We start from the raw sequence: 26,360 nt of genomic DNA, 5'->3' as shown, positions 1-26,360 counted from the left end.
GATAACACAGAAAAATACATAACAATTCAGAGAACAAAGTTCTAATTATCAATACACAATGGAAATTATTCAATGGAATGGCAGGGGCAGAAAGGGTTAACTAAAAAATTAGAAATAAGCCTTCTATCTCACTTCCAAATAATTGATTTAATAAGTTTTAATATGAGGTTGTCATTTTTCTTTCAAGCAATCTACTTAGGATGACAAACTTTCTCCTGCAAATTGAAAATGTTATAATATTTTGGTAGTAAGTCATATTTGTTATATATTTGATTATTTTTAATGCCAAAAACAGTATTCAATATATTATGTTTGTTTTCTAAATGAAAAAAATATATATAATATGAATGATATGAATGCAGAAGAAAGCAATAAATCAAATCAAATAGAATTACATATCCATGGTACTTACACACTGTAACTTCAAAATATATTTTTAAAAAATACTTTAAAAATATCTATAAATAGACCTGTTAAACAGAAATCCAATGATCATCATAAACCTTTACTCACTTCTCTGCCAATATAAGCAGCTTTGTGAAGAGGTGTATCTCCCATAGGATTCATTGAGTTGATGTTAGCTCCGTTACTCAACAGAACCAACGCAACCTTCTCATGACCAAAGTAAGAAGCAAGATGGAGTGGACTCCAACCTCGATTTGATTTTTGTTGACCTGGGTATCAAATCAATAAATACATTTGTCTGAGATTAATAAAAGTACACGATCTCTGACTTTAAGAAATGAGAAGAGTAAAAAATACAAATGACTGAATGTCTTCATGAGAAGAAACTTGGAAATACAATAACTTCTTAACAAGGCAATTTATTCATCTTGGAACTCATTTTTTTCATTTAACATCTTACTGTAGCATGCAATATATTCATATGTTTGGGGGAGGGGAGTGAGTTCTAATAAAACTCATCACTTCCTTTAATAACACTTTTTTCTAAATAAAACATTCTCCCTTGCAAACTGCTGGTTATTCCCTATATCACCTTTTTCTTTACTATTGGGTGTGTTCCTATGAAGCAAATATTTTCTTTATCCGTTGGTTCAACCTTTTGTTAAATAACAAATTCTTTCTAGCAAATTGTTGACCTTTCCAAAAAATCTTTTCTTTAATAATGAGTAATAAAGCAATGCACAACTTCAACTCTCACCTTTACAATTGACACTGAAAGTGCAGTTCATGTCACGTTGCTCATACTTCTGAATCAGTTTATGTACCCCTGATGCATCTCCATGTCGTGCTGCAAGAAGTAGCAGCTCCATGTCCTCCTTTTCATCCTCGGGTTTAACACCGTCTCCCAACCCTTTCTGGAAACTTGAAGCTCTCTCAAGATCTTTGTTGATACCGTGATCAACAATTTCACTATTCTCTGCTCCTTTGATAATCTTGTTTGCCACACCATTGTCTTGAAGGATAGATCTGTTGTCCTTAGCTTCCCTAAATTCTTCCTCTTGCATCCTATCATCGTCATCTCCTAACATCCATCCTTTCTCGTTCACCATACCCGGATCACCGGCTTCGTTTATCGCAGTAACAACTGCTTCTGCACCTTTTGTAATGGTGGGATAGTCATCTGCGATTCTAACACTGGCAGCATCTCTGGCAGTCTCCTGCTGTCCCTCTTCATCTTCAACATCACAATCAAAGAATTTGACTGTTCCAGAGACCTCTTCCACTTTTTCCAAATCGATTTTCCTCAAATTTGGATCCTGAACCTGGTTGAAAGTTTGCGTTGGATCGGTTCCACTCACTCTTTCAGATGTTTCAGTTTCAATTTCAATCCCTTCAGGCAGTTCACTCTCATCCTGGCAATCCTTGAACTCTGGAGGAGACTGTTCTGCCATGATTGTCTACTAGATGCCAGAGAACAATCCAAATTAGTCTTGGCAATATCTAGATGATAAAGAAACACCAAAATAATAATTTGAAATTTGGAGAACCTAAAGGCAAACTGCATACGTGCATGGTATATAGAATGAGAGAGAAAGGGTATGAAAAAGGATGAAAGAAGGCAATACCACAAACTGTTTGATGAAGAAAATACTGGAAACTAAATTCCCTTCAAACACTGGTGGATCCAGGGGGGCACGTTTTGAGAAGCAAAATTAAAATTTTTAATGTCAAAATGTCATTATAACAGGGTTTTTTGTGTGACAATTTTTTTCAGGTACGAAATATCCTTACTTAATTAAAAAGTTGGTTTTTTTGCGTGTCAAAATTTTCCTCCGATAAAATTTGCCCCCCCCTTTCGGAAAATCCTGGATCCGCCCCTGCCTTCAATGCAACTCCATTATAAGGACTCCAAGAATGACTTGTTCACAATAGAATGAGTATGTTTGGTTTGTATTTAGTGACTGACTAGGCTAATGAAATGTTGAAATAAGTTTGATATGTCGAATGGTGGCGCATGTCAGGATCATTGACACATCAATGAGGTTGAGGAACATGCAACATTTGGAGTGGCTCAGAGTATCAATTGGTTGTATGTCCAACCAAATGAGAAATCTGAAGTTGTGCTCAATAGTTAATAGTGAACCCCACTTGTTCACTGCTACCACCCTGCCTGTGGTGTATCTTCAGGTAGGACTATGGTATGCCAATGTTGTACAGAGCACACACTTTAAAAAATCACTAATTACTAATTTCCATACAGTTGCAATATATTTTTCATTAGTAACTTGGGAATAATTTTTGTATTCACCAGAGCGCTCAAAAACTTGAATTTTGGGCATATTTTTGTGTACGCCCTCTATTGTTTGACAGTAATATGGCAAGAAAATTTTCATTTTTTGATCTCTATTTTTAATTAAGAGAAAAAATGATTTAAAGAATCAAATTTAAATAAGAGCCAAGTTGTATGAAAAATAGGTGTAATGGAAACTGTCAGTGTAAAAAAATCAAGCATTTGCCCCAAAGAAAAAGAGAAAATAGGCCAAACAATGCCACCCTTATTTTGCCACACATGGAGATATAACTGAGAACAAGGTTATATCATAACCTTGTTCATTGAATGAGTGGTGAACCCCATTAACAGAATCAATCCTTAATGACGAGTGTAGAATGTGGAAACGCAACTACAATGTTCGGCGAGCCGAGAGAAACAAACTTTATTGAATGTAATGTTTTATCGCCTGACTTCACAATTAAATATCTAAGACATGGAAGGACTTAAATGTGTCAAATATGTTCATTTTCTGGTGGGGTTCACTTTTGAGCACTACTGTATCAATCATGTACAGAAGACAGTTTCCCCCCAAAAAATTCAAACAGATTAGCCACATAGCAAGTGCCTCCCATTTGTTTTGCTCTAGCATTTTATTCATTCATGCAATTTTACTCCGATGAGTGCATGTCGAAAAGCTTCAGTATGTCTCTTTTTAAGGCTATTTTACAATAATAAATGTAAGTGCTACTTACTGAAAAATGAAAACTAATTGTTACTGTAATTGTAGAGTTAAGTCATACCCCCAGATCAAACCTTGTTCACTGAATAAGTGCCAAGATCCAGCTCATTAATTACTTATCATGAATATTTCATTACAAACAAACCAAAGCTAGCAGCTGTCTCTTTCAAAGAATTTTTTGAACATTTCATTTTTTTTTTAATTTCTCCTCGTACACAGATGGCTTGCGATCGTGCAGCTGCCATTAGGGAGTTAGCAATACACAATCCCCACAAAAGGGCTCGAAGATTTTTGTCTTTATTTCATAAAATACACAAAAAGAACTGGACCAAAATAAAATTTATTATTCCGTTTTGGACTGAAATGCACCAAAATGGGAAAAAATAAACTTAAATCATATATATAAGGTATTAAGGAAAACAAAGTGACTTACTTCAGCTGTCGTGCAACTCCCACTTTGCTGGTTTATCTAAATACATTAACATATGGCCTTTGAATCCCTGTACAGACACTTATTCAATGAACAAGGTTATGATATAACAGATGTGTACAGTTAGAGTTAGAACTTAGAACTTCAGCCTCTGTTACTGTAATTTAGAGACACTCAGTCTCAGAGTCAGACTTAGACCAAAAGCTTCGGTCTCTGTTATGTTGGTTGTTCAGCTGAACTCCATTGGCTTCACTCACCAAATACCACTCATTCAATGAACAAGGTTATGATATAACAGATGTGTACGGATAGAGTTAGAACTTAGAACTTCAGCCTCTGTTACTGTAATTTAGAGACACTCAGTCTCAGAGTCAGACTTAGACCAAAAGCTTCGGTCTCTGTTATGTTGGTTGTTCAGCTGAACTCCATTGGCTTCACTCACCAAATACCACTCATTCAATGAACAAGGTTATGATATAACAGATGTGTACGGATAGAGTTAGAACTTAGAACTTCAGCCTCTGTTACTGTAATTTAGAGACACTCAGTCTCAGAGTCAGACTTAGACCAAAAGCTTCGGTCTCTGTTATGTTGGTTGTTCAGCTGAACTCCATTGGCTTCACTCACCAAATACCACTCATTCAATGAACAAGGTTATGATATAACCTTGTTCTCACTTATATCTCCATGTGTGGCAAAATAAGGGTGGCAATGTTTGGCTTATTTTCTCTTTTTCTTTGGGGCAAATGCTTGACTTTTTTACACTGACAGTTTCCAATACACCTATTATTCATACAACTTGACTCTTAATTAAATTTGATTCTTTAAATTATTTTTTTCTTAGTTAAAAATAGAGATAAAAAATGAAAATTTTCTTGCCATATTACTTTCCACCAATAGAGGGCGTACAAAAAATATGCCCAAAATTCAAGTTTTTGAGCGCTCTGGTGAATACAAAAATTATTCCCAAGTTACTAATGAAAATAAATTGCAACTGTATGGAAATTAGTAATTTTGGTCACAAAAGCGATATCTTAATGATTTTTTAAAGTGTGCTCTGTACAACATCGGCATACCATAGTCCTACCAGTAGATTCCCCACACAGGCAGGGTGGTAGCAGTGAACAAGTGCCAAATACAGAGACCGAAGTTCTAACGCGATCTGTACAGGGGACTCAATGGCCATATGATTTAAGATCGCATAAAACGGGGATGTGAATTTGCTTGACAGCCGAGGTAAGTCACTGTTTTTGTTCCTTTTAACTTTATTTTACTCCGTTTTTTGGCAATAATGCCAAGAGGGAATGATTTGCACTTTTTTTTGGTCGCATTAATTTTCAAAATTTTTATTCATTAAAGACCAAAATTGAAGAGCCCCGATGGGGGGATTTTGCATTGCAAGTCCCCTAATGATGGTGGGTGCACGTTAGCGAGCCATCTGTGTACGAGGAGAAATTTATAAAAAAAATGTTAAAAAACTCCTCGAAACAGACGGCTGCCAGCTGTCTAAGTCAGACTCAGAGTTCAGCAAAACAAATAAACAGACATGACAGAGACCAAAAACATGCCCAATAGTAGATGTTCATCCCATTATTTGTTTTCTTTCAGTTTATGCCCATAATCAAATTAATATGACACAGTCACAGACATTGTGACGATCGCGATCTTGGTCATTTCATTTCAGGCCATGGCGGTGCGGTATTCCCAGGCCAAGGCTACGGGCAGAGCAGGAGGCAGGGCCGGGCAGCGAAGGATAAGCTGGTGCGGAAATTCCAACCTCAAATGTACCGGTACCTGCCATTATTATTAACTCACCGGATCTGCTTGTTTCCCTTTTTACAGTCAAAGTTTCATCTATATACGTCATCCAAACAATGTCAACATACAAAATGTAAATAAGTGTAAACTATCTAATTTCTTCCCACAATTTGCTGCCTCAGCTCCGATGCGTCCTCCGATGAAAAGTGCAGCAGACGGACATGACCAATCGAACGGTCCTTGTCACATGCTAATTCCTTGTCACGTGATATTCAGGAAATGGTTTATTCTTTATGATCTGGGATAGCATTCGTTCTAGGCTTTCTAAATACATGTACATCCTTTATCATGGAAATCAAAGCGAGCGCGAAGCGCAAGCTTAAACTATTGGATATTCCGATCTTAAAAAAGTCAATTTCTGCTTTATGTTTTAAACACTTCGTAGGAATATTGTGAGGATCTATTTTTCATTATTATTACTCCCCCTATTAGTATTACTCTAAGTTTTGACATACTAAGGATATGTCATCATATGAAAATGATGACTATCTTCCTCTCTTGCTGAGCGCGAGATGAAACAAATTTAAAGGGAAAATTAGATTTTTAATCAATATCATATTCATTAATGCCTAATGAGGGCACAAAATCTGATGATAACATATGGCCTGAAAACTGGACATTTCAAAGCTTTATATAAAAGTGAGCGTGTCGCCCAAGCGGGAAAAAATAGAGATTTTTATACCTAAAAGCCAATCAAAATTCGAGCGTGCAGCGCTAGCTAATACGTTTTGACAATCAGACCTGAAAAGGGATATTTTGAAGCTTTATGGAACTCACGATAGATACCTGCAATCAATTATTTGCGAGCATACAGCGCGCAAGCACTGAGCCAAATGTCAATATTCAGACGATAAGACATTTTACTGAACACTCATTTAAAAATAAATTTGTAAATCACACAAAATAATAAAAGTTCGATTTTCGAGGTTAAATATATAGGTATATATTCATATTGGAGTTCTTCAAATATATGTATTATTATTTGATGTAATTTGGTAACAGTTAGTGGTGTACTAATTATCTTTGAATCTGTTTTAATTATAATCTATAATATTTATGAACATGGTTTTCACTGCTAAGTATTGGAAACACTTATCTGAAAAAAGTGTGGAACTTCAAATTGAAAAAAAATAAATAGATACATTGTAAATTGTGATGAATCTCATAAAACATTAATCTGTGCACACTGGCAGAAAATATGCAAATTAACTGGTTTCAATTGGATCCAGTTGGGTAACTGGAAAATTTCCAATTGGAAACCAATTGGAAATCATTTCCAGTTACCCAACTGGATCCAGTTAGGATTTCCAGTTACCCAACTGGTTCCAATTAGAATTCAGTTACCCATCTTTCCAGTTAGAAGTCATCTCCAGTTACCCAACTGGTTCCAGTTAGAAACCATTTCCAGTTGGAAGTCATTTCCAGTTACCCAACTGGTTCCAGTTAGGATTTCCAGTTACCCAACTGGTTCCAGTTAGAAATCATTTCCAGTTGGAAGTCATTTCCAGTTACCCAACTGGTTCCAGTTAGGATTTCCAGTTGCCCAACTGGTTCCAATTAGGATTTCCAGTCATATCAATTTGTTTGCGCTCCTTTTTTGCAGTGCGTAGCGTGTTAAATTATTTCCCTATGGAGAATAATAGAAAATACGCCGTTTTTGAGGGATTTGCTAAGATATCTCCCAAACGCGTCAACAAGGTGATCTATCAAAACAGAATAGAATAGAGCAGATTCTCACCTTGAATATGATATGATTTTCATTTAATTTTAGTCAAATTAAGTTCTGTCACTTTTGAGGTTTTTGGAACCTTTCTTGATGATTTTGGAAATCCATTTGTACATGAGCCAATGGGCAAGTGCGGGATGCGAAACGTTTGGTGCGACTTCACATTGTTGTAAAAAAATATATACGTCACAATAGACCCTATCAAAAAAAGACATTTTGCAGAAAATGCTGTAGATTGCCAATACCTAAGAATGATTTTGATTGGATAAAAAAAACCTCTGTCACTTTTCACATTTGCAAAAGCTTTTGCAATAATTGGTCACTATAGTTTGGCGGGTTCAGCCGATGGCATTGTGTGTACACAGTAAACACGCATAGCTAGGCAACGCAGCGCGTGAAGAATTTTGCACTTTTTCATTTATTCGTACAGCGACGACTTGAGTGTATGTTGGATAGGACCGTACCATTTTTGACCGGGGGGTGTGCCAATGAATGCAAGTGATCAAGAAGAGTTACAAAACTGAAGGGAGTGAGAAAACAAGGAAAGTGAGAGGGAAATTTATGAAAACAAGTAATGCGAGGAAAAATGACAAGAAAAGGAGAGAAAGGAGAAGAAGTGAAAACACGCAGCTGAGTGCGCTCACGATATGTAAGTTGAACACCCCTGCACCGCAATGTAGCAGCCCGCCACTATACACGTAGACTGCCTGCACGATGCGAAGACAGCGGCGCGTATTAGTGACTGTGCGATAAACGTCCCATTTCTATGCTTTATAAAAGGAGCGTTTTTGTACACAACAAATTGATATGTACCTAACTGGTTCCAGTTAGAAATCATTTCCAGTTGGAAGTCATTTCCAGTTACCCAACTGGTTCCAGTTAGGATTTCCAGTTGCCCAACTGGTTCCAGTTAGGATTTCCAGTTACCCAACTGGTTCCAGTTAGAAATCATTTCCAGTTGGAAGTCATATCCATTTACCCAACTGGTTCCAGTTAGGATTTCCAGTTGCCCAACTGGTTTCAATTGGTTTCAACTGGAAATTGTTAAATTCCAGTTAAAACCAATTGAAACCAGTTGAAACCAATTGAAACCAATTGAAACCAGTTGGAAATCCAACTGGTTTCAATTGGATTTTGGTCCTGGGATTTTTTGCATTATTCTTCCAAACTTTAAGCTCCATACTAAGACCACCTAACACAGTGTGAAGTGCGAGAAAAAAAAACTATATAATGACATAAGATTCTTTGTATTTTCCAAGTCTTCCCCTAATTAGTATTCACTCATCTTTCTCCTTTTTTCCTCCTTTTTTTGGGGTCCTTTTTTGCTCCACCAATAGCTAGGGGCCCCCCTGGTATCCACTCGTCAATGTAAGTGCTCCCCCCCCCGGCCCCCCCGGTATAATGAGTGAAGGACACCATCGATCGCCTAATTTGCATGTCACTGAGTTGTAAATAATCATGGTTTTGTGAAAAATAAGCGAAACTTTGAAGTCATAAATTTCTTTTTTTACATCCGAATTTGATGAAATTTTCAGCGTTATGCTAGTTTGACTTTTCTCTATTTATTCAAATTATTTTTTTCTGGGGGTTAACTTATACCTTTTAAGTAAAGGATCTCTGGCCTTAGCTCTCAGCATTGAGACTGCATAAGAGAAAAAAAAAGGTTTGAGAGAGAGAAAAAATTCAAGCAGACGACGCCGCACCGGTCGTCACGATACCCGCGCGCGCGAGATCGATTGCCGAGATATCGCCTGGAAATTTCGTAGATTCGACTGATATAAATAATAGGAGTGAGACCTTCGCCTGAGGCTGAGTGAAATTTTGGCGTAAAAGTAAATTTCAGATTCAGCATTTATTTGCTCCTCAACTATGGCTAAACAAGGTTCAAAATTACACGAGGAGAGTTCAGGTAAATAAGACAAAATTATAACTTTGTTACACATTTTATTTTTTCTAGTGTCGATTAATCAAGTTCCAGCTTTTCTTGGTCCCATGTGTAGAGATTGGTGTAACGTACCGGTATGCGCGTCTTGAAGTTGTATGGCAGTGAGTCCAAACTTCGCGCGTGTCCATACTTCGCGGACGGTCATTATCTCAAAAACTAGCCAATATCCTTAAAATCTGACATCATCAACATGAAAAGCGACCTTAAATTACCCTTTGATGAAAGTTTCTTTTCAGTAGACCTATTCATGAAAATGGCAAAAGATCGGCAAATTTGTCACCGCTAGCGTAACCAGGAGGCTTCTACTTTTTCTAGAGAGTAAAAATCATTTACTAACGTAAGGTTACTCTCATACGAAGCCAGGAAGGTCTTCCTTGTCATTGAGTCATTGACCCACACATCGGAAGCCAAAACCTGAAACTTTCACCCCCGAGATTTCTTCTTTCCCTCTATTCTGATTCACTCTAAATTAGACATCATGTAGGTGTAGGCTACATGGGATAACAGAAACTTCATTTCCGACATTTCTAGTAATTCTACGCTCTCGTTTTTATTTTTGAACAAGAATTCATTTAAAAAAATGAGAGAAATATTGTGAAAAGACGGAAGAGACTTGCCCGATGTTTACGCCGCCATCTTGCTTCCTATTGTTCTTCGCCAACGTTACAGACGCGTGCGTCACAGAAGAGAATTGAAATAATAATCTTAGGATTTCTTGAAAAAAAATAAAAACAGATTGATTTCAATTGTCTATTATCTCATTATTGTTATTGTGGTCTCAATAAAATTGTTGATATTATTATTGTCTCATCATCGTTTCATTATTGTCCCAATTATCATTATGATTTTGATTATATTGATAATAAGTATTTTTGTTTCATTAATATTATTTTCTAAATAATTATTACAATCAAAATTACTATCATTGTAGTAATAATTGTTATTATAATTATTTCATAATAGTACTTATTATTGAAATAATAATTATGATTAAAATAATTTATGACAATAATCATTAATGATGACTTATCAATATTACTGTCTCAGTAATTATTACAATTATAATTAGGGCCTACTTACATTATAATTGTTATTATAATTCTATTATTATTATTGTACTAATATTTATTATTGTCTCAATAATTATAAGGCCTTTAATTTTAATTATGATTATTTTTATAATTATGATTATATTTATAAATATAATAATCATTATTATTGAAGACTTATCAATATTACTGTCTCAGTAATTATTACAATTGTAATTACTTTCATTATAATTTAATCATTATAATTATTTTATAATAATTATTATTGTAATAGTAGTTATTATTGTCTCAATAATTATAAGGCCTATAAATTATAATTATTTCTACAATTATATTTATTTTAATTAAAAGTATTATTATTATGATTATTATTATATCTCATTAATATTATTGTCTCAGTAATTATTACAACTAAAAGTACTATCATTATAATTGTTATCATTACAATTATTTTATTATAATAATGATTACCGTAAGGGCACTAGTATTCAACCCGTTTTGAGAGTTTCTTCAAATATATAGAAATATGGAATTTACCTGAATTTCAGACCTGTCTTATTTCCAAGCGCAAATGCTGGTGCTTCTTTATCCGTTATTTTTTTCTTTAACCAGTCGACTGTGCGCGGACGATCGAATTACATGGCGACGGGTTTTTGCACTAGTTTTCAACCCGTCTGCACTAGTATTCAACCTAGCAATAAAAGATGGCCCTGTCTCTCAATTTGCCCTTGTCCCAATCGACTATGGACTAGACCATTTGAGATGAGACCAAACAGGGACTTAATCAAAGCCAGAGACTTACATAGATCTAGATCTAATTTAGCAATATAAACCCTTTTGAGATTTGCTATCTATCCTCACTAGGTTGAATACTAGTGCAATTCAGTGCAAAAGGCCATCGGCGCATAATTCGATCCTACGCGCATACAGTCGACAGATTAATAAAGAAAATACCGACAACAGATTACCCTGGAAATAACAAAGGTATGAAATTAAGATAGTTTCCATATTTCTAAATATTTTTGGCAATATGTCAAAATCTTTGAATTATGCCGGGTTGAATACTAGTGCCCTTACGGTACTGTAATAATAATTATTATTGTCAATAAATACTAGAATTGTCATCTATGTAATTATAATTATTTTATAATTATTATTGATGTCTCATTAACATTGTCTCAATAATTATTACAATTATAATTATCATTATAATTGTTTTTAAAATCACTTTATAATAATTATTATTGTAATAATAATTATTATAATTGTCTCAATATTTATTGTCTAATTATTATTAATGTCTCATCATCACTATAGCCTCATTGTCTTCTCTTATTTTTTTCATAGTATCTTCAAAATAATAATTAACACCATAACAAAGGTCCATAAATCAGATATCAAATTCATGAAACACATCTCATGATTATGAACCTATTTCTAAATTAAATTCATGAAAGGAGCTTTCTGTGCCATTCAAAAATACGACTTTCGTGAGATGTAACTGAGAACAAGGTTATATCATAACCTTGTTCATTGAATGAGTGCTAGCTGCCAATGTGGAGAACCTCTCAAAAGAATTTTCAATTCTTTAAGGTGATTCCCAGGCATTGCCTGGTGGCAGTGGTGCTCTATTTTACAAGTTTTGTAATGTTTCTATTGCTGTCATGTTTTCTTGCCTGGAAATGAAATGAATAAATAAAAATGAATGAATAAATAATTAAATACATAAATAAATGAATATATATATAAATAAATAGAAAGAGAGAAAAAAAATCAGAGAAGTAGGAGAAAATAATTAAGAGGAATGAGAAGTAGGATGATGAATAATTAATGTTAGAGTTAAAATTAGAATTGATCTAGTATTAGGTCTAATCTTGGAGACAATCAAGGATATGATTATGAGATGGGGGTGGGGTGGGTAAGTGGGAAAAAGAAGGTAAAACCTGCCAAAAATGTACCTTTATCATTTTTTTATGTATTGTAATCAATAACTCATTTCCGTTCTTTTAGCTGGTTGGAGTGAAACCGTTGCTGCTATAGTTGTAGGTGTCATGTGTGTTGCCTTTGGAGTTCCTTTGTGGTGGAAAACAACAACTACATACAGAGCATCTCTGCCATATAATGATATTGAACAGGTCTTTAAACAAGAGGTAAAGTGATTCTCCCTCCCATTGAATATGACACTTTTAGAAATTTAGATTTGATTGTGGATTTCAAAAGTTGGGAAACTTGGGGTCGTCAATCAGTTGGTTTAATAGTCTATTGAAGTATGTTTGTTGATTTTCATAAAAACATAGATATGTGCTTGTGAATCTCCAAAATTATTGTGCAAATGATGAGGTTACTGAAACTACTGAAATGTACAATTTTACTTGATAAATTTTGGCAAGAAATAAGATTGTTTGGATGCAATTTTTTTAGCCATATAACAGCATGTAAACGTTGCTACTTGAGTGATCGATTGTTTATACCAAATCATATTCACAGATTATTGATCCTTGCTGAAAAATGTTTTGTAAGAATCATCCCACACATGTATGCACAAATAGCCAAGTTATCAGGATTGAAATTGAGACAGATTTTGCTCAGAATCTTCACTGTGGAAGTAATTATTCATGAAAGCTAGATTAAAAATGAAGGAATAATGATGAGAATGATTGTAAGATCACGAGAGTGAATTTGAAACTCAGTTTAACTAGAGCAGCTTAAAGGGATGCCAGTTTTCAGGCCAAAATCTGAATTCAGGACCTGGCAATCCCAGAGCTTAGGCCAAATAAAACACAGTCACAAATTGACAATCTCAATCACAGTAATTTCATGGTAACAATTAACCCTCATTTAAAAGACTTTTAATGCCAATCAGTATGGTAACCAAGGCAATGGCTTTAAATGGTCTTGGATTAATTTAGGACCCCGTCTTGCAAAGAGTTACGTTTGATACAATCAATCGTAACTTTTTGGAAATCCATCAATGTCATAATTTTTTATACAGGAAATTTGCGCAATGTCCTTTGTAAACAAAGAGAAGCAAAGTGAATTTTCAAGAAAACAATGAATGCATGAATATGCATCATAGTTTGAAAATATTTTGTACAAACATGAATAATTGATGTTGACGTTGCTGGCCGTCCATAGTTGGGATTATTCGGATCACTTGCAACTCTTTGTAAGACGTGGCCCAGGTCTACATGTTTTGTGAAGTTGTAAAGATGGAACCCATTTTCTTGATTAAGAGACATTACCGGTAAAATTCTTATGTCAACCTTTCAGACAACATGCAAGATTCCCATAACACTGGTTTTGTGCAGTCAACAGTCAGATAGTGGCTCATCAGTAAAGGAGCTAGAAGCACAGCTGGCAAGGTCTTTGATGTCAGGTAAGTAGTAGTAACGGGACTAATTCAAGAAAAATACCTATCTACTTTCATGTTTTTAATTCAATTTTGAATTTTTAAAAATGTGCCAACTGATCTTAATTTTCATAATCTTTTCTATTTTCACCAGAAATGCCAACCCTCTCGATTTCATTGGGAGGCTCCCGAAAATTCATCCCAACTCCCGCCCTTACGATTACCATCCTTATCCTCCCGAAATTAAGATTTTTTGGCATTGATCAAATTGGATTGGAAGGACATGTATCGTCTGCTAACTTTAGCATGTAGTAACTCCATTACGTTCGGACTGGACTGGACATCTGAGGCCAAGGCCAAGGTGACTTAGTTGTCCCCAAGTCCTAGGCCCAACGCCGTACTCGAGGATCACAACACTACAGATGGTTTTCTATTTTTAAATCTATTGACTTATTGTTACCTTCGTATTTCTGAAATAATTACTGGCCTTGTTTTGCTTTGTCTGGCCTTGCCCTGGCCTAAAACTAGGAAAAGGTCTAGGACTTTAGATGGTCAAGGACAAGGTATCAAGACGGGAATCATGAATTTAACTCACTATTTTTGTTTAATGCTAAAGTATATTTTTTCTAAGAAACTTGAGAATCTACTCTCTGATTATCCCCATTTTGATAATCTTACAGGACAAGATGGAAGTTCTTCTCTTGGTATGCAATACTCCATTTATTCCAGGAATTGTTTAACAGCTGAAAGGAGATTTATGGAAGAATCATCATCAGTAAAAGGTAAAGGGAGAAGATAGATTTCATCTGACAAAAAGCTCTAGGAATTTTGTAGAACTGAGTTCAAACCATTTTTTTTTTCAAAAGTATGTGTAATAAGGAATAATTAGTTTTTTTCAAATTAGATTAACTGTTTAGGCTGTTGGAGAAATGTATCTACAAAGTTTTGTTCAATCTTTTCTTAAGCCTGCCACACAAAATACATTTTGTGTCACAGGTGTAAAAGATTGGAAAGAATATTTTGGTGAGGTACCAGAAATATCCCCTGCACATATAAACTCATCCAAAAAAAGTTTGGAAATCTGACTTTGATTGATAATTTATCCTTGGTTTTAGTGAATATTACTGTGTCATTAATATTAATAAATAGATAATTTAATTCTCTTTAAAATGATACCCTTCATGATATGATTATGGGTCACATGGAGGTGCAATGCCTTGAAATGTTGGGCAATGTCAAAATTCAACAGTTGCAATATGACACAATATTGAAAGCCATTGTTCTTTTGTCTGTGTCACCTTGACATCAACATTAACATGGAATCAAAGACACCTCTGCATAAGCAAACACATAACAAACAAACACGCATGGGTATTTCAAACTGCGACTCAATTAACCATGTTATCTCACTGAACCATCGCTACATAACCACAACAAAACATCAAAATTGAAGAAACAGGGGCTTGATTTGAATAGATGTTCATCTCTATTGACACAGACAAAATAATCATGTTCTGTATTGACCCTTCATGGCTATTTCTACTCGTTTTGCAGCTTTTCAATTTAGACCTCATCCAACACTTTTGAATCCTGCTCTTTTCTTGATGGCATGATCATAGCAAGCATGGTATCATTTTAAAGAGAATTGAATTATCTTTTGAATAATATCAAATTTGAATTGTGTAAAATTGGAAATTGGGAGAAATTTATGGCCAAACTCAGATTTCCAAACTTTTTTTTTCAGGGGTTTAAATGGCCTGTTGATCTTATACTAGCTGCCATTTGGTTAAATTTTGGAAAACCTGGATGATGATTATTACCAATATCATGACTATAAGGATGATGATAATGATTTCATATTGATAATAATACATTATTATTTAATATTACTGATAATTAATGAAGTAATAATGATAATGATATTTAACATCAATCAAATTTATTATGCCAGTGAATCAAGCAGTTTGTCTTGGTCGTGTCTCTTTTATTTAGAGATATAATTTGTAATTGTCTTTATATGTAGCATGTTTTAATTTATGTGCTTCATGCATCACTCACAGGCTTCAAACTGTAGTGATGAATATGGTGATAGTGATGGTGGAGATGGAGATGGTGTAATTCATGATAATGATGTTAAAAATTACAATTGTTGATGACTCCATGTTACAATTCATGCCATGACTCTTTGTTTGTACATATAAATACATTGACTTCACTTTGTAATATTTTCTGTAATGTCTTTTTTTCTTCCCTACAGAATTTGACAGGAAACTGTCTACTCTGCACCAGGACTCTGTTGGTCAGATCACTTTGTATATCTTGGGAGATTCCTCGGTCTATTTCCCAGACAAGAAGATAAATATTCATGTGGGGCAACATAGAGCTATTTACATCAAAGGTAAAGGTGTTTTTTGGGGGGGGAGGGTTCAGGGTATATTTTGATAATCAGTTTCTTTCAAAATAAGCATTCACAAGCAGCAAGCATTCAGGAAAAGTTTTAATGATTTGCCAATTTCTTCTAACTTCATTCCTTTCTTTTTTTTATCGAAAAAAAAAATGCATTTTTAGGTGTTTATCACTTTAGGAAACCTGTGAAAACCTTCAATGGTAGGTTCGATTATCAAAATATTTTGATAATGTTCAGCTGCAAGTTCATTGCATTTCATTTTTCTAAATAAGTATTATACTTCACAAAAAAATAATTGCATTTTTGTTTAAGTCTTTTCCATCCATCTCTACATCTTTCCATGCCATGGATAAAATAAGTGTGATTTTTTTTTATTGAGACTTAAATCTTTTGAAATGCCTCCAGGTTCAAAGCTGGAAGCTCCTTTAGAATTGACAGCAGAATTGATCAAGACTGTGATAGTGTCTGAAGCCAGTCTGGACAAACATTACAAGACTGCCAGAGGTGTCATCCACACAGTGGTGAGTACACGGTTGTGCTTTGAAGGTAGTGAACCCCACCACAAAATGCACTCCTTCACTCTGTGTGTTGAATGAAGACAACAACACTCCGGTGGTTGGGGAGACCAGAGAAAAAAACTTTATTGAATGTAATATTTCATCACTTGACTTGACAATTAAATATCTAACACATGGCCAAACTTGAACACTTTAAATGTATTCATTTTCTGGTGAGGTTCACTAACTTTTGAGCACCACTGTACATATGCAAACATATGATGAAGATTATGTTGGCATTGTTAGTGCCTCATATGGTGACTGGTTAGAGCAATCCCCAGTGAGTGGAGGGTGTGCTCATATTGTGTTTGGGAATGACTGACTGAATCCAATGACCAAAGTGATAATAAACCTATAAGCATTTAGATATGTACATGTACAGTGTATGTCTATAGCACCTTTATTCAAAACTCGATTATTATTTTCCCTTTTTTTTCATGTAGTTGTACAGAAGATTCTTTTTTTTTTTACTTGTAGTTGTAATGCATGGGCTGTTGGGTTAATCAAAGGCACAAGTGACTTTGCCCCATTACAGTAATCAGTTGGAGCTTAGCTGGATATTAAATTAATGATAAAGAGAGGGAGGGTTCATGAAGACAGGGAAGAATAAGGGGGTAGGAGGAAAGTTGAGTGAGGTTTTCTGCATTTTATTCTTGGAATCAAATTTCTCATTTCTTTATTCCCTTTTGGTCCAAGTCCGTCATGATGATGGTGATAGTAATGATGTAGATGATAATGATTATTATGATGTTGATGGTTGAGGTGAATAGGTGATGTTAGTAATGGTGATGATGATGATGATGATGATGATGTATATGATTGATGATGAAGATGATGATGATGATGATGATGATGTTTATGATGATGATGATGGGGAGGAGGATGATAATGACAATGGTGATTATGATGATGAATAACGACAATAAGAAGAGTGTACATGTTTGGTTACCTTTCCAATAGATCCTCTGAATTCACTCTCTATCTTTTCTTACCCTCCATCTTAGGCTGATCTGGAAAGCATGCGTTCCTTCCGTTACAATCCTGGCTACGAACTCTCTTTCACCTTGCTCATCCCAGAACCTCACAACATTCTGGGCCACTGGAATCTAGAGAAGGATCAGCAAGGTATATTTATCTCTCAGATACAAAACAAAAGCTCCTAATTTGATCAATATTGCTCCAGAATCCTAACACAAGATGCAACATTTGAATGATTGATCATTTTCTGCTATTTTCATACTACAATGTTTGCTAAAAGCAAAATATTTGGAAACAAGCATACATGCATTATTTTCTTTCATAAAGATCAAATGGCCATGATAATGTTTTTGAAAACGAAATTCACAATATATTTCTGATTTTTTTTCATGGAAAGGTAAGTACATATCAAGATTATCATAAACCGCATATTCCTGTGAGAAGAGCAGCAGTAGCAGCACCAATAGTACTGTTTTCCTTCAATTCAAACAACTTCTCTTATTATTAAATACAGTTTATTTGGACCCAATGACGAGGAAGCTTGAAGAATTTGCCGAGTTCACAGTGGCCTCCCAGGTCCTCTACTACACAGGTCTCTCTGTCAAACCAAAGAAGAAAGATTCCTCATTCTACTTTCCTCACAGTTCACTACCCCACATTATTACTCCAGTGGAAGCCAAGCTAGGTGAGTTTATAATGTTGGATGCAAAGAGGAATGGAGGAGGGGGAGAGGGGAAGAGGAGGGGAGGGACTTTGTAAAACCAAATAAGAAAGATTCCTCATTCTACTTTCCTCACATTTCATTGCCTCATATCAGTCCACCAGTAGGAGTTAAACTGTGCAAGCTGTAATGTCACAAGTAATGGAGGGTGGGGAAATGTAGGGGAGGCATTTGTAAAACTGAAACAAAGATACAGATTCAGGCTTTTGATACAACCGTAAATCAGGCTGAAATTCATTGTAGATTTCTGATAATTGGTATGCATCTTGTTATGAGCATGCACAGACAGGATCAGTATGTAGGTATATTATCATAGGGTATATCATCGCCCAAAGTGAGAAAGCTCACCAACATTCCATGTCTAAGTTCATGAAAAGCTGCCAAATTCTTGGGCCCTTTTTTCAAATTTATTGTACTGATGATGTCATATTGTTTACATCTTTTCCATTCTTATTATTTGTCTGAATTATAATTTGTATGTCTTTTTACTCATGGATTTTATAATGAAATTTGTTATACATTTTTTACACATTGCTTGTTCTTATGAAATTCTGAAAATTGATTTCTGCTGGATGAAATCAATCAAATTGAATTTGATCCCCTTTTCAGTTACCAAAACCTTTTCAGATTTGCTAGCCCTACCAGTTGTTAACTTTCAATGTATTTGAATTCAATTCATTTTCAATAGGATCGCATGTGACCAACTTTCCCAATCTCAACTTTATAGTCTACATTCCCCGCGTGGATCAGTCTCCTTTGTACATTCACTCCAGCGATGGTAAGAGACAACGTTTTGTTACTTCCTTCAGGGTATTCTGCTTCACAAAGACTTGGTAGAGTAACAAATGCACAAGTTTACAATCAGCCAATCAGATTGGTGGATTTCAGTAGTTTTTAACTGTTGTTGCATATTTGTTATCATAACAAGTTTTATGAAATGGGCCTCTGATGATGCACTCCTATGCATGTTTGTAGTGTTGTATATTTAGGTAAATGCTACTTGGGTCTACACCCAATTCACCTACTTAAATAATGATGGTGACAATAATAGTAAATGTAGCATTTATAATGCGCCATCTATCTAGTGTGATATTGGCAAACACATTTTGTTACCCCTTTTCCCCATCCCTTTCAATTTCTATTTTATTTTGATAATTGTCTATTGTAATATGTTAATTTTTGATAGAATGTGATTATATGTTACTATGTCAACTGTATAATCATTGTAGATAATGAAAAATCAAAAGTAGAAAATAAAAACAATTGAATTGAATCGAACACATGGCATATTATTAGTCATAAAACTTTCAAATCAAAGATATTTTACACAATCTGTCCAGACATACAACATGTTGGTAGACATGTATGAGGTATAAAAAGATGAGAGATCACGAGTCTTGAAAGTTGATAACATCATTGCATTGTGTGAAGGAAACTCGGTGAGTACCATTGCATTGCTGAGCTACATTTGGCATATTATTGCTCATTAAAAACATTTAAATGTATTGCCTATTGACACAATGGGTGATTTGAAGTCTGAAGTTGGCCTTGGTGTTGAAATTTTGATTGCTTCCCCTTGCTCCAAAACTTATTCAAAGTTTGTAAAACTGATCCAGATCACGTTATTTACATCTCGACAACTAGTGAGTGACTTTTCGGGACCATCTTCATTTTATATTTTTTGCTATAATCATGTAAAAATTGACCCATCACCAACACCAAAAAGGTCAACAATGAACTTGAAATCACCCAATCTGTCTTGACATACAATGTGTTGATAGACATGTATGAGGTATTAAAAGATGAGAGATCAGAGAGTCTTGAATGTTGATAACATTATATTACATTGTGTGCAGGAAACCCAGTAAGCACCAATGCATTCCTGAGTCCTAGATGGGGTGGAGTTTTGATCTATAATACACCAATCCCAGATGAAAATGCTACAAGTCCACTACGGGTAGAGGTGAAAAGTCAGGTCATCATGCCAGTCTTTTTGGCTCAGTTAAGATTACTTCTTGGAATTCCATCTCCAGATAATGTGAGTAAAGCTGTATTTTAATCTAATTTGCTAACCTCCCATCCATTCTGACTTTGGAGGAAACAATACATTTTTTTTCCTATTAAAACATTTTGTCTCGATATGATTTTCCTATTTTCATTCATAAATTTACTGCACAATCCTACAGGAAATATTGTTTCTTTCATAGATTTTGAGAAAAGTCTTCCTTATTTTCCATTTGCATGGGTTGGAAAAGTTAGAATTGAATTTTAAATAGAATATACTTTATACACTGGACATGAACAATATAGAGTGATAAAATAATTAAGTTATAATAGAATATTGTATTTTAATACAACAGTAATTTATCAATTAATTTGAATTTTTAAATTGGCATATGATATTATTTGGCAATTCTGTAAATATAAATTGCTCTCCTTGTTGGACTTTCCTGTTGGACTTACCTGAAATAATTAGTCTCCTTATTTAGTTACCTTATTTGTAATGCTCTCAAATTATCATATAGTACATGTAGTTCATTAAGTGAAGTGATAATTGAGAAAAGTCAGGGTCAAATTTTTGATCTACACTTCTTATCCTAGAAGTAGGGTGTTCAAAGATGTCTAGTTCCAACCATGGTAGCTATATTCAGTTATTTGATGGTAGTAATATCAAATAATCTTTTAAAGTAAACCCTGAAAAAGAGGTGTTTGAAAAGTGACCCTTGAAGAACCTCAGGGCCATGTCCTACAAAGAGTTATGATTGATCCAATCACTCGTAAATCCATCAGCGTCATAATTTTGTCTACAGGAAATTTGCACAATGTCCTTTGTAAACAAAGGAGAACACACCAAATTGTCAAGAAATCAATGTATTTGTGGATATACATTCGTATCTAGAAAAGTTGTTGAACAAACTTGTATATTCTATGTTTACTTTGCTGGCTTTCCATAATTGCGATTGATTGATTCAATCACAACTCTTTGTGAGATGAGGCCCCTGTCTTACAAAGAGTTGCGATTGATCTGACCAATCGCAACGATGGAAAGCCAGCAACATCAACATCTAAAATGCATGTTGGTTCAAATATTTTCTAGATATTTTTTGTAATTCATGTTTTATTGATCCTTTTCATCAAAATATACATAACAAAACATTCATGAAATAATTGATCATATTTTCTAGATATGCTGTATATTCATGCACTCATCCTTTTCTTGCAAGTTTAGTGAGCTTTTCTTTGCTTAGACAAGACATTGAGGTAGTTTCCTGCAAAATAAATTATGACATTGATGGATTTCCATAGAGTTACGATTGATTGGATCAATGGTAACTCTTTGTAAGACAGGGCCCTGATGTTTTAAGTCAATTGAACATAAGGCCCCTTGTTAAAAGTCAGAGCCGCATCTTTCCTGCAGAGTCACCACAGACAAAACAATGGGGACTGCAGGAAAGCTGCAGTGAAAAGGCTTATAGCATCCTTGTAGCGGGATCTTGCTCAAAGACGCGACACAGGCTCTTCACAAGTTGCCTAACAGAGATTTTCAATCAAGATTCTACGATGGGCCACCTTGTGAAAAAGAACTAATCTTAAAACCCATTATCTGTTCTTTTCATTTATTTCACAGATTGAATCTGTACTATTAGAGGAACCCAAGGAGCAATCCATCTTGGATTGGGTGAGTTGCGAAGCCATGTGTTTTAAATTGCCGTTTGCTGTTTGGTTCAATACCCAAATTGTCAACATCATTGTCAATGTTTGTTGAACATCCTCCTGTAATATCAGTAGTCTTTATATCCAGAGAGGGATGCGCAAAGAAACATTAACACTATCCAAAATAAAAGTGGACTTTCCATGAAAGTCAACAAAATTAAGCAGAATTTTAGGAATTCAAGTGTCATACATCTTTCACTTTTTGACACATAATATATAGAAATTTCAAATACTGAGTCAAAAATTTTCATATTCTTTAGTGTGTCTTTCTTGATGTGGAGGAAGCATTTTAACCTCTTTGCTACTGAGACCGAGAGATCCCTGTGCAATGTCTATGGGAAATTACAGAATTTAGTAGTTAACAGGTTAAGATCAGTGCTGGTGCTATGAACACTAGAGTTGCTAATTTTCCGGATTTTTCCGGAATTCCGGATTTTTTCCTTTGCTGAAAAATATTCCGGAAAAAAAAATCGATTGTCAAAGTGAAATCCGTAAAAATTTCCCCTCCAAATCTTGTCACGGAGTTCGCTACGGAGAGCGCAATTTCAATTTTGGATGGCCAATTTGCGCAGACGGAAAATTATTAGCGTTGTGCGCAGCATGAAGTTTAGCTGGTACTGTACTTGCACGGTACGCGCGAGCAATACATTGTAGCAGTTGCAAACGCCGCCCTATACCCTGCAGGGATACGGGTGTCAGCGCTATCCCAGTCGGGCGATCGCCCGGTAGAACCGCTCGAAGCACGGCCCGGTGTGGCTGCTGCTGCGTGAGTGATTGGTTGTCTGCCGCGGGATTTCAGCTGAAAACCTATTTGCTACCATGAAATATGTGTTCTCTGGTGCGTATTCATCAATTCATATGTGTGAACTATCCATCATTTTGATAGAAATTGTGATTTATGGATTTTCAATAGTATAGGATTGTCTTGTTGATGAGTACAGTGAGTGAAAAAGGGCACCCCAGCTGCTACATACACCCGTCCCGAGTCGCACCCATTGGCCGCAGCATATTAACCCGCAGCAGGTTAACCCGTACCGTAATGAGTACGGGTTACATGATTTTTTTTTTGAGCACCTTTCTTGCCTATGATATGAAGTTTATTATGTCATTAATTATTTGTTATGTACTACTGTAGATTAATGATTTCAGCCCTCTAAAGAATAAGAAAACGTTCCAGCTTCAGGGGGCTTCGCCCGCGCGCCCTTGACCCCGCCAGGGGCCCTGGGCGGGCCCCTGGACCCCCGGCCTGGGTTTTCAGGATTTTTTTGAGCTATCAGTTAGCATCTCTGGAACACACACTGCTACATTGACCCTTAATCATTGATTTTTTTTTCTTTCCCAGGAATATGATAGTCTTCTGAGAAGGCACTGCATCGAAAACCTAGCCTCAGCTTCAGCCTCACTCTTTTCTCTCTCCCAACTTCTTGAGAAAATAAGCAATATTGTGATCAATGATGACATAGCAAAACAAGTAGGTCACATTTTTTTTCTTAATGTTTATGAATTCTATTTTCTTTTGATACCTGTGAAATTAGCTGTAAGTCAGAATTTTTATTTTTCCATGTTTATTGAAAACTCCTTGCAAATTTATTATATGGCACGATTCAATATAGTTTTTGATACATCATGAGACAACTGGTTCTTTCTTCTACTCAATATAAATTTTGTTGACATGTCTGGCTGCATGTAAATCCAATTTATTGAAATATCAGAATTTGTTTCCTCGACATTAGGATTTAAGAAGTTTTTAAGACGGCTTTTTTGTTAAATGAAACTCAACCCTGAAAACGAAATGCTCAGAACCGTCTCACTGAGTTAATATGCTCATATCAAGCATCATTGATCAAACAAGAGACATTGATATGTTACTTTATAAATGTTTTCCACCTGTTTATAATCATTCTAAGAATAGAGTCATCTAAATACATCTATTCAAATTTCAAAGATGGTATACTTACCTGTTATATTAAATAGCTCTCATGTAAAGATCATGTGACCTTCAAATTTGACAAATCTTCACTGATTAATTTCAGATAGCCCATCTGAATCCAAAGAAAATTGGATTTCCACACATATTCTTTTTTTTTTTTTGTTATTTACAATAAGGTTCCAATGTAAAGAACTGGCGATTGGAGGGTCGTACTTGTTCATTGATACACTTAGAATGAAGAAGATACACCCTAAAAATCTGATAATACTGTCTTTGTGTCACTGGGGAGCAATTCCAAGAATAAATCAACCTTTTATTACATCAGACCCCCATTTTTTCTCCAATCTTACTTCATAAAATAATGATCATTAGAAACCATATCAATTTTTATAAGAACTAGATATAAAAGAGACAAATCATACCAGGAAGGTCCTACATATGGACAGTTAGATGTATATATTTCAATGAATTACACTAGACTGCACAATCATCACAAAGGCCGTATTCTGAAGTCGGGTTTTACTTAAACTCGGGTTTAAAGTTGTGGTTTAAGTATGGATAGCCAATTGTGACATAAATCTCTAACAGTAGAGATATCATATTTCAGCTTATTTGGCTCTCAAATCATTCATAATTATCTAGGAAGTATAAATAGATTATCGTCTTCACCATCGATGAATCAGGAAAGAGCTCAGTAAACAGAAGAAACATACAAATTCATAAAATTTTGACACTTTTGGCTTCCCTAAGTTTAGCACAGAGTTAGACCATGGTCTTAGTTAAACCTGACTTCAGAATACGGGCCAAGGAGTATGAAACCACCACATTGATATGGCTCCAATAAATTTCTTGTTACAGGTTTACACAGCGGTTGAGAGTATACAAAGTGGTCACCGCTTCCTGGCAGAGGGTAAGCTTCACCCTGCTTTCCATGCATCAAAGAGGGCGCTAATAGCTTCGGAAAAAGCTTTCTTTGACCCTTCGCTTCTTCAGCTTCTTTACTTTCCTGATGATCAAAAGTAAGTTTGAGTCATTTTCTGAAAGGGATCAATTGTCTTTGTTAAGAATGTAAAACTTTGCTTCTGACACTATTAGTGGTATTATACATGATATCACTCACTTGTGTATGATAAAGAGTGCTAGTACTTTTTATTCTCTTTTGCTCTCTTTTTTTCCTCTACCCCTGTCTCTCCCCCCTTCCTATTCCCTGCCCCTCTCTCCCGATCTTTCTCTATCTCCTTCGCACTCTCTGTACCCCTTCCCCTCTCTCCTCACTCCTCCCTTTTATCTCCTTTCTCTTCTTTTCTCTCTCCCTCTTCCTCCCTTTCTCTCTCCTCCTTTCCATATCTCACTCTCTCTGTTTTATTTTCCTTCTCATTTACACTCATACTGTATCCATTCTCTCTTTTCTGTCGTACAGATTTGCAATCTACATTCCTCTGTTCTTGCCTGTCAGTATACCAGTGGTCTTGTCCCTCTTCAAGGCTGTACAATGGATCAGACAACAAAGAAGAAAAGACAAAGTCGACTGAAGATCAAAGTGATGACTATTTGAAATTTGAGTAAATTATTTGTGCAAAGTTTTCAATGATTTGACCTTTTTCTGTGAAACTCTTGAGTGAATTGTCACAAAGGTATGTTCATGACTCCAGGGGCCTGTAACACAAAGCTTAGCAATCATCGTAATCATTTTGTTGCGATCGATTGCATTGATTACAATGTGTAATTCATCATGAATATTAAGTATACAATTAATCAGTAACCTTTGTGTCATAGGACCCAGGTCAGGCTTAGGTGGCCATGCACATGTTATTTAACGCATGGTTTCATTGGTGGATGTGCATGTCCCTTGATTATCTGACCAATGCGTTGCGTTTCATACCACACTCATCTGGGTTCAAGTGCAATTCTTTTTTCATGCTAAATCTTAATGGCCCCTCCCACTGTTACTGTATGTTACCTGATCAAGATGAGTGTGATTTTGTGTACTTTTTTTAAAGACGAATATACGATCATGTTAATCAGTGAGTGACAACAGTGTTTTGTAAACTCCCTACAGTACATTGTATTGTAGAGAAATAAGGTGAAAACACAACATACAGTTTTGTATACAGTGATAAGGAAGCGCGATAGCTCAGTTGGTTGGGTGGTGATCTCATAAAGGTCGGTGCACTGGAGCCCTTTGATAAGGCATTTAAGCTTGTGTCCCTTGGAGAGGTCTTTAAGCCATCAGTCCTCTGGTTGATTGCAGTTGTTTTATAGGATATTCGGTAATGATGACAATTAAAATATCGCAGCAATAGTAATAAGTGCATCCAAA

The 26,360-nt window shown here is 35.4% G+C and overlaps 2 protein-coding genes across 5 annotated transcripts in view; one reads left to right on the top strand and one right to left on the bottom strand.

The window, feature by feature from the left end:
* Window positions 1–5,821, bottom strand: part of LOC121417119 (oxysterol-binding protein-related protein 1-like) — a 70,691-nt gene extending 64,870 nt beyond the window's left edge. For 2 of the 4 annotated variants that reach the window (XM_041610704.1, XM_041610711.1), the window contains exons 1-3: window positions 5,662–5,818; window positions 1,163–1,905; window positions 514–674 (exon numbers count right to left, since the gene is read on the bottom strand). In XM_041610704.1, coding sequence (XP_041466638.1) covers window positions 514–674; window positions 1,163–1,856 — 855 coding nt within the window. In that variant the 5' untranslated portion in view covers window positions 1,857–1,905; window positions 5,662–5,818. Of the gene's footprint in view, window positions 1–513; window positions 675–1,162; window positions 1,906–5,661 lie in introns of all 4 variants that reach the window. The other 2 variants (XM_041610719.1, XM_041610726.1) reach the window with 2 other exon arrangements.
* A 3,359-nt stretch (window positions 5,822–9,180) lies between these two features.
* LOC121417110 (GPI transamidase component PIG-S-like) lies at window positions 9,181–25,936 on the top strand. The gene is made up of 14 exons (XM_041610697.1): window positions 9,181–9,299; window positions 12,395–12,534; window positions 13,655–13,760; window positions 14,414–14,515; window positions 15,991–16,131; window positions 16,546–16,661; window positions 17,702–17,822; window positions 18,190–18,360; window positions 19,085–19,174; window positions 20,253–20,434; window positions 22,025–22,075; window positions 23,453–23,581; window positions 24,899–25,059; window positions 25,461–25,936. Exons 1-14 carry the CDS (start codon window positions 9,260–9,262, stop codon window positions 25,570–25,572), a joined length of 1,662 nt encoding a protein of 553 aa, XP_041466631.1. The 5' UTR covers window positions 9,181–9,259; the 3' UTR covers window positions 25,573–25,936.
* Window positions 25,937–26,360: the final 424 nt, after the last annotated feature.

The sequence above is a fragment of the Lytechinus variegatus genome, chromosome 1 (genome assembly GCF_018143015.1).
Source record: "Lytechinus variegatus isolate NC3 chromosome 1, Lvar_3.0, whole genome shotgun sequence".
NCBI classification, from domain to species: Eukaryota; Metazoa; Echinodermata; class Echinoidea; order Temnopleuroida; family Toxopneustidae; genus Lytechinus; species Lytechinus variegatus.
Note: the sequence above shows the minus strand (reverse complement) of the source record. Positions and strands in the feature narration are given on the sequence as shown.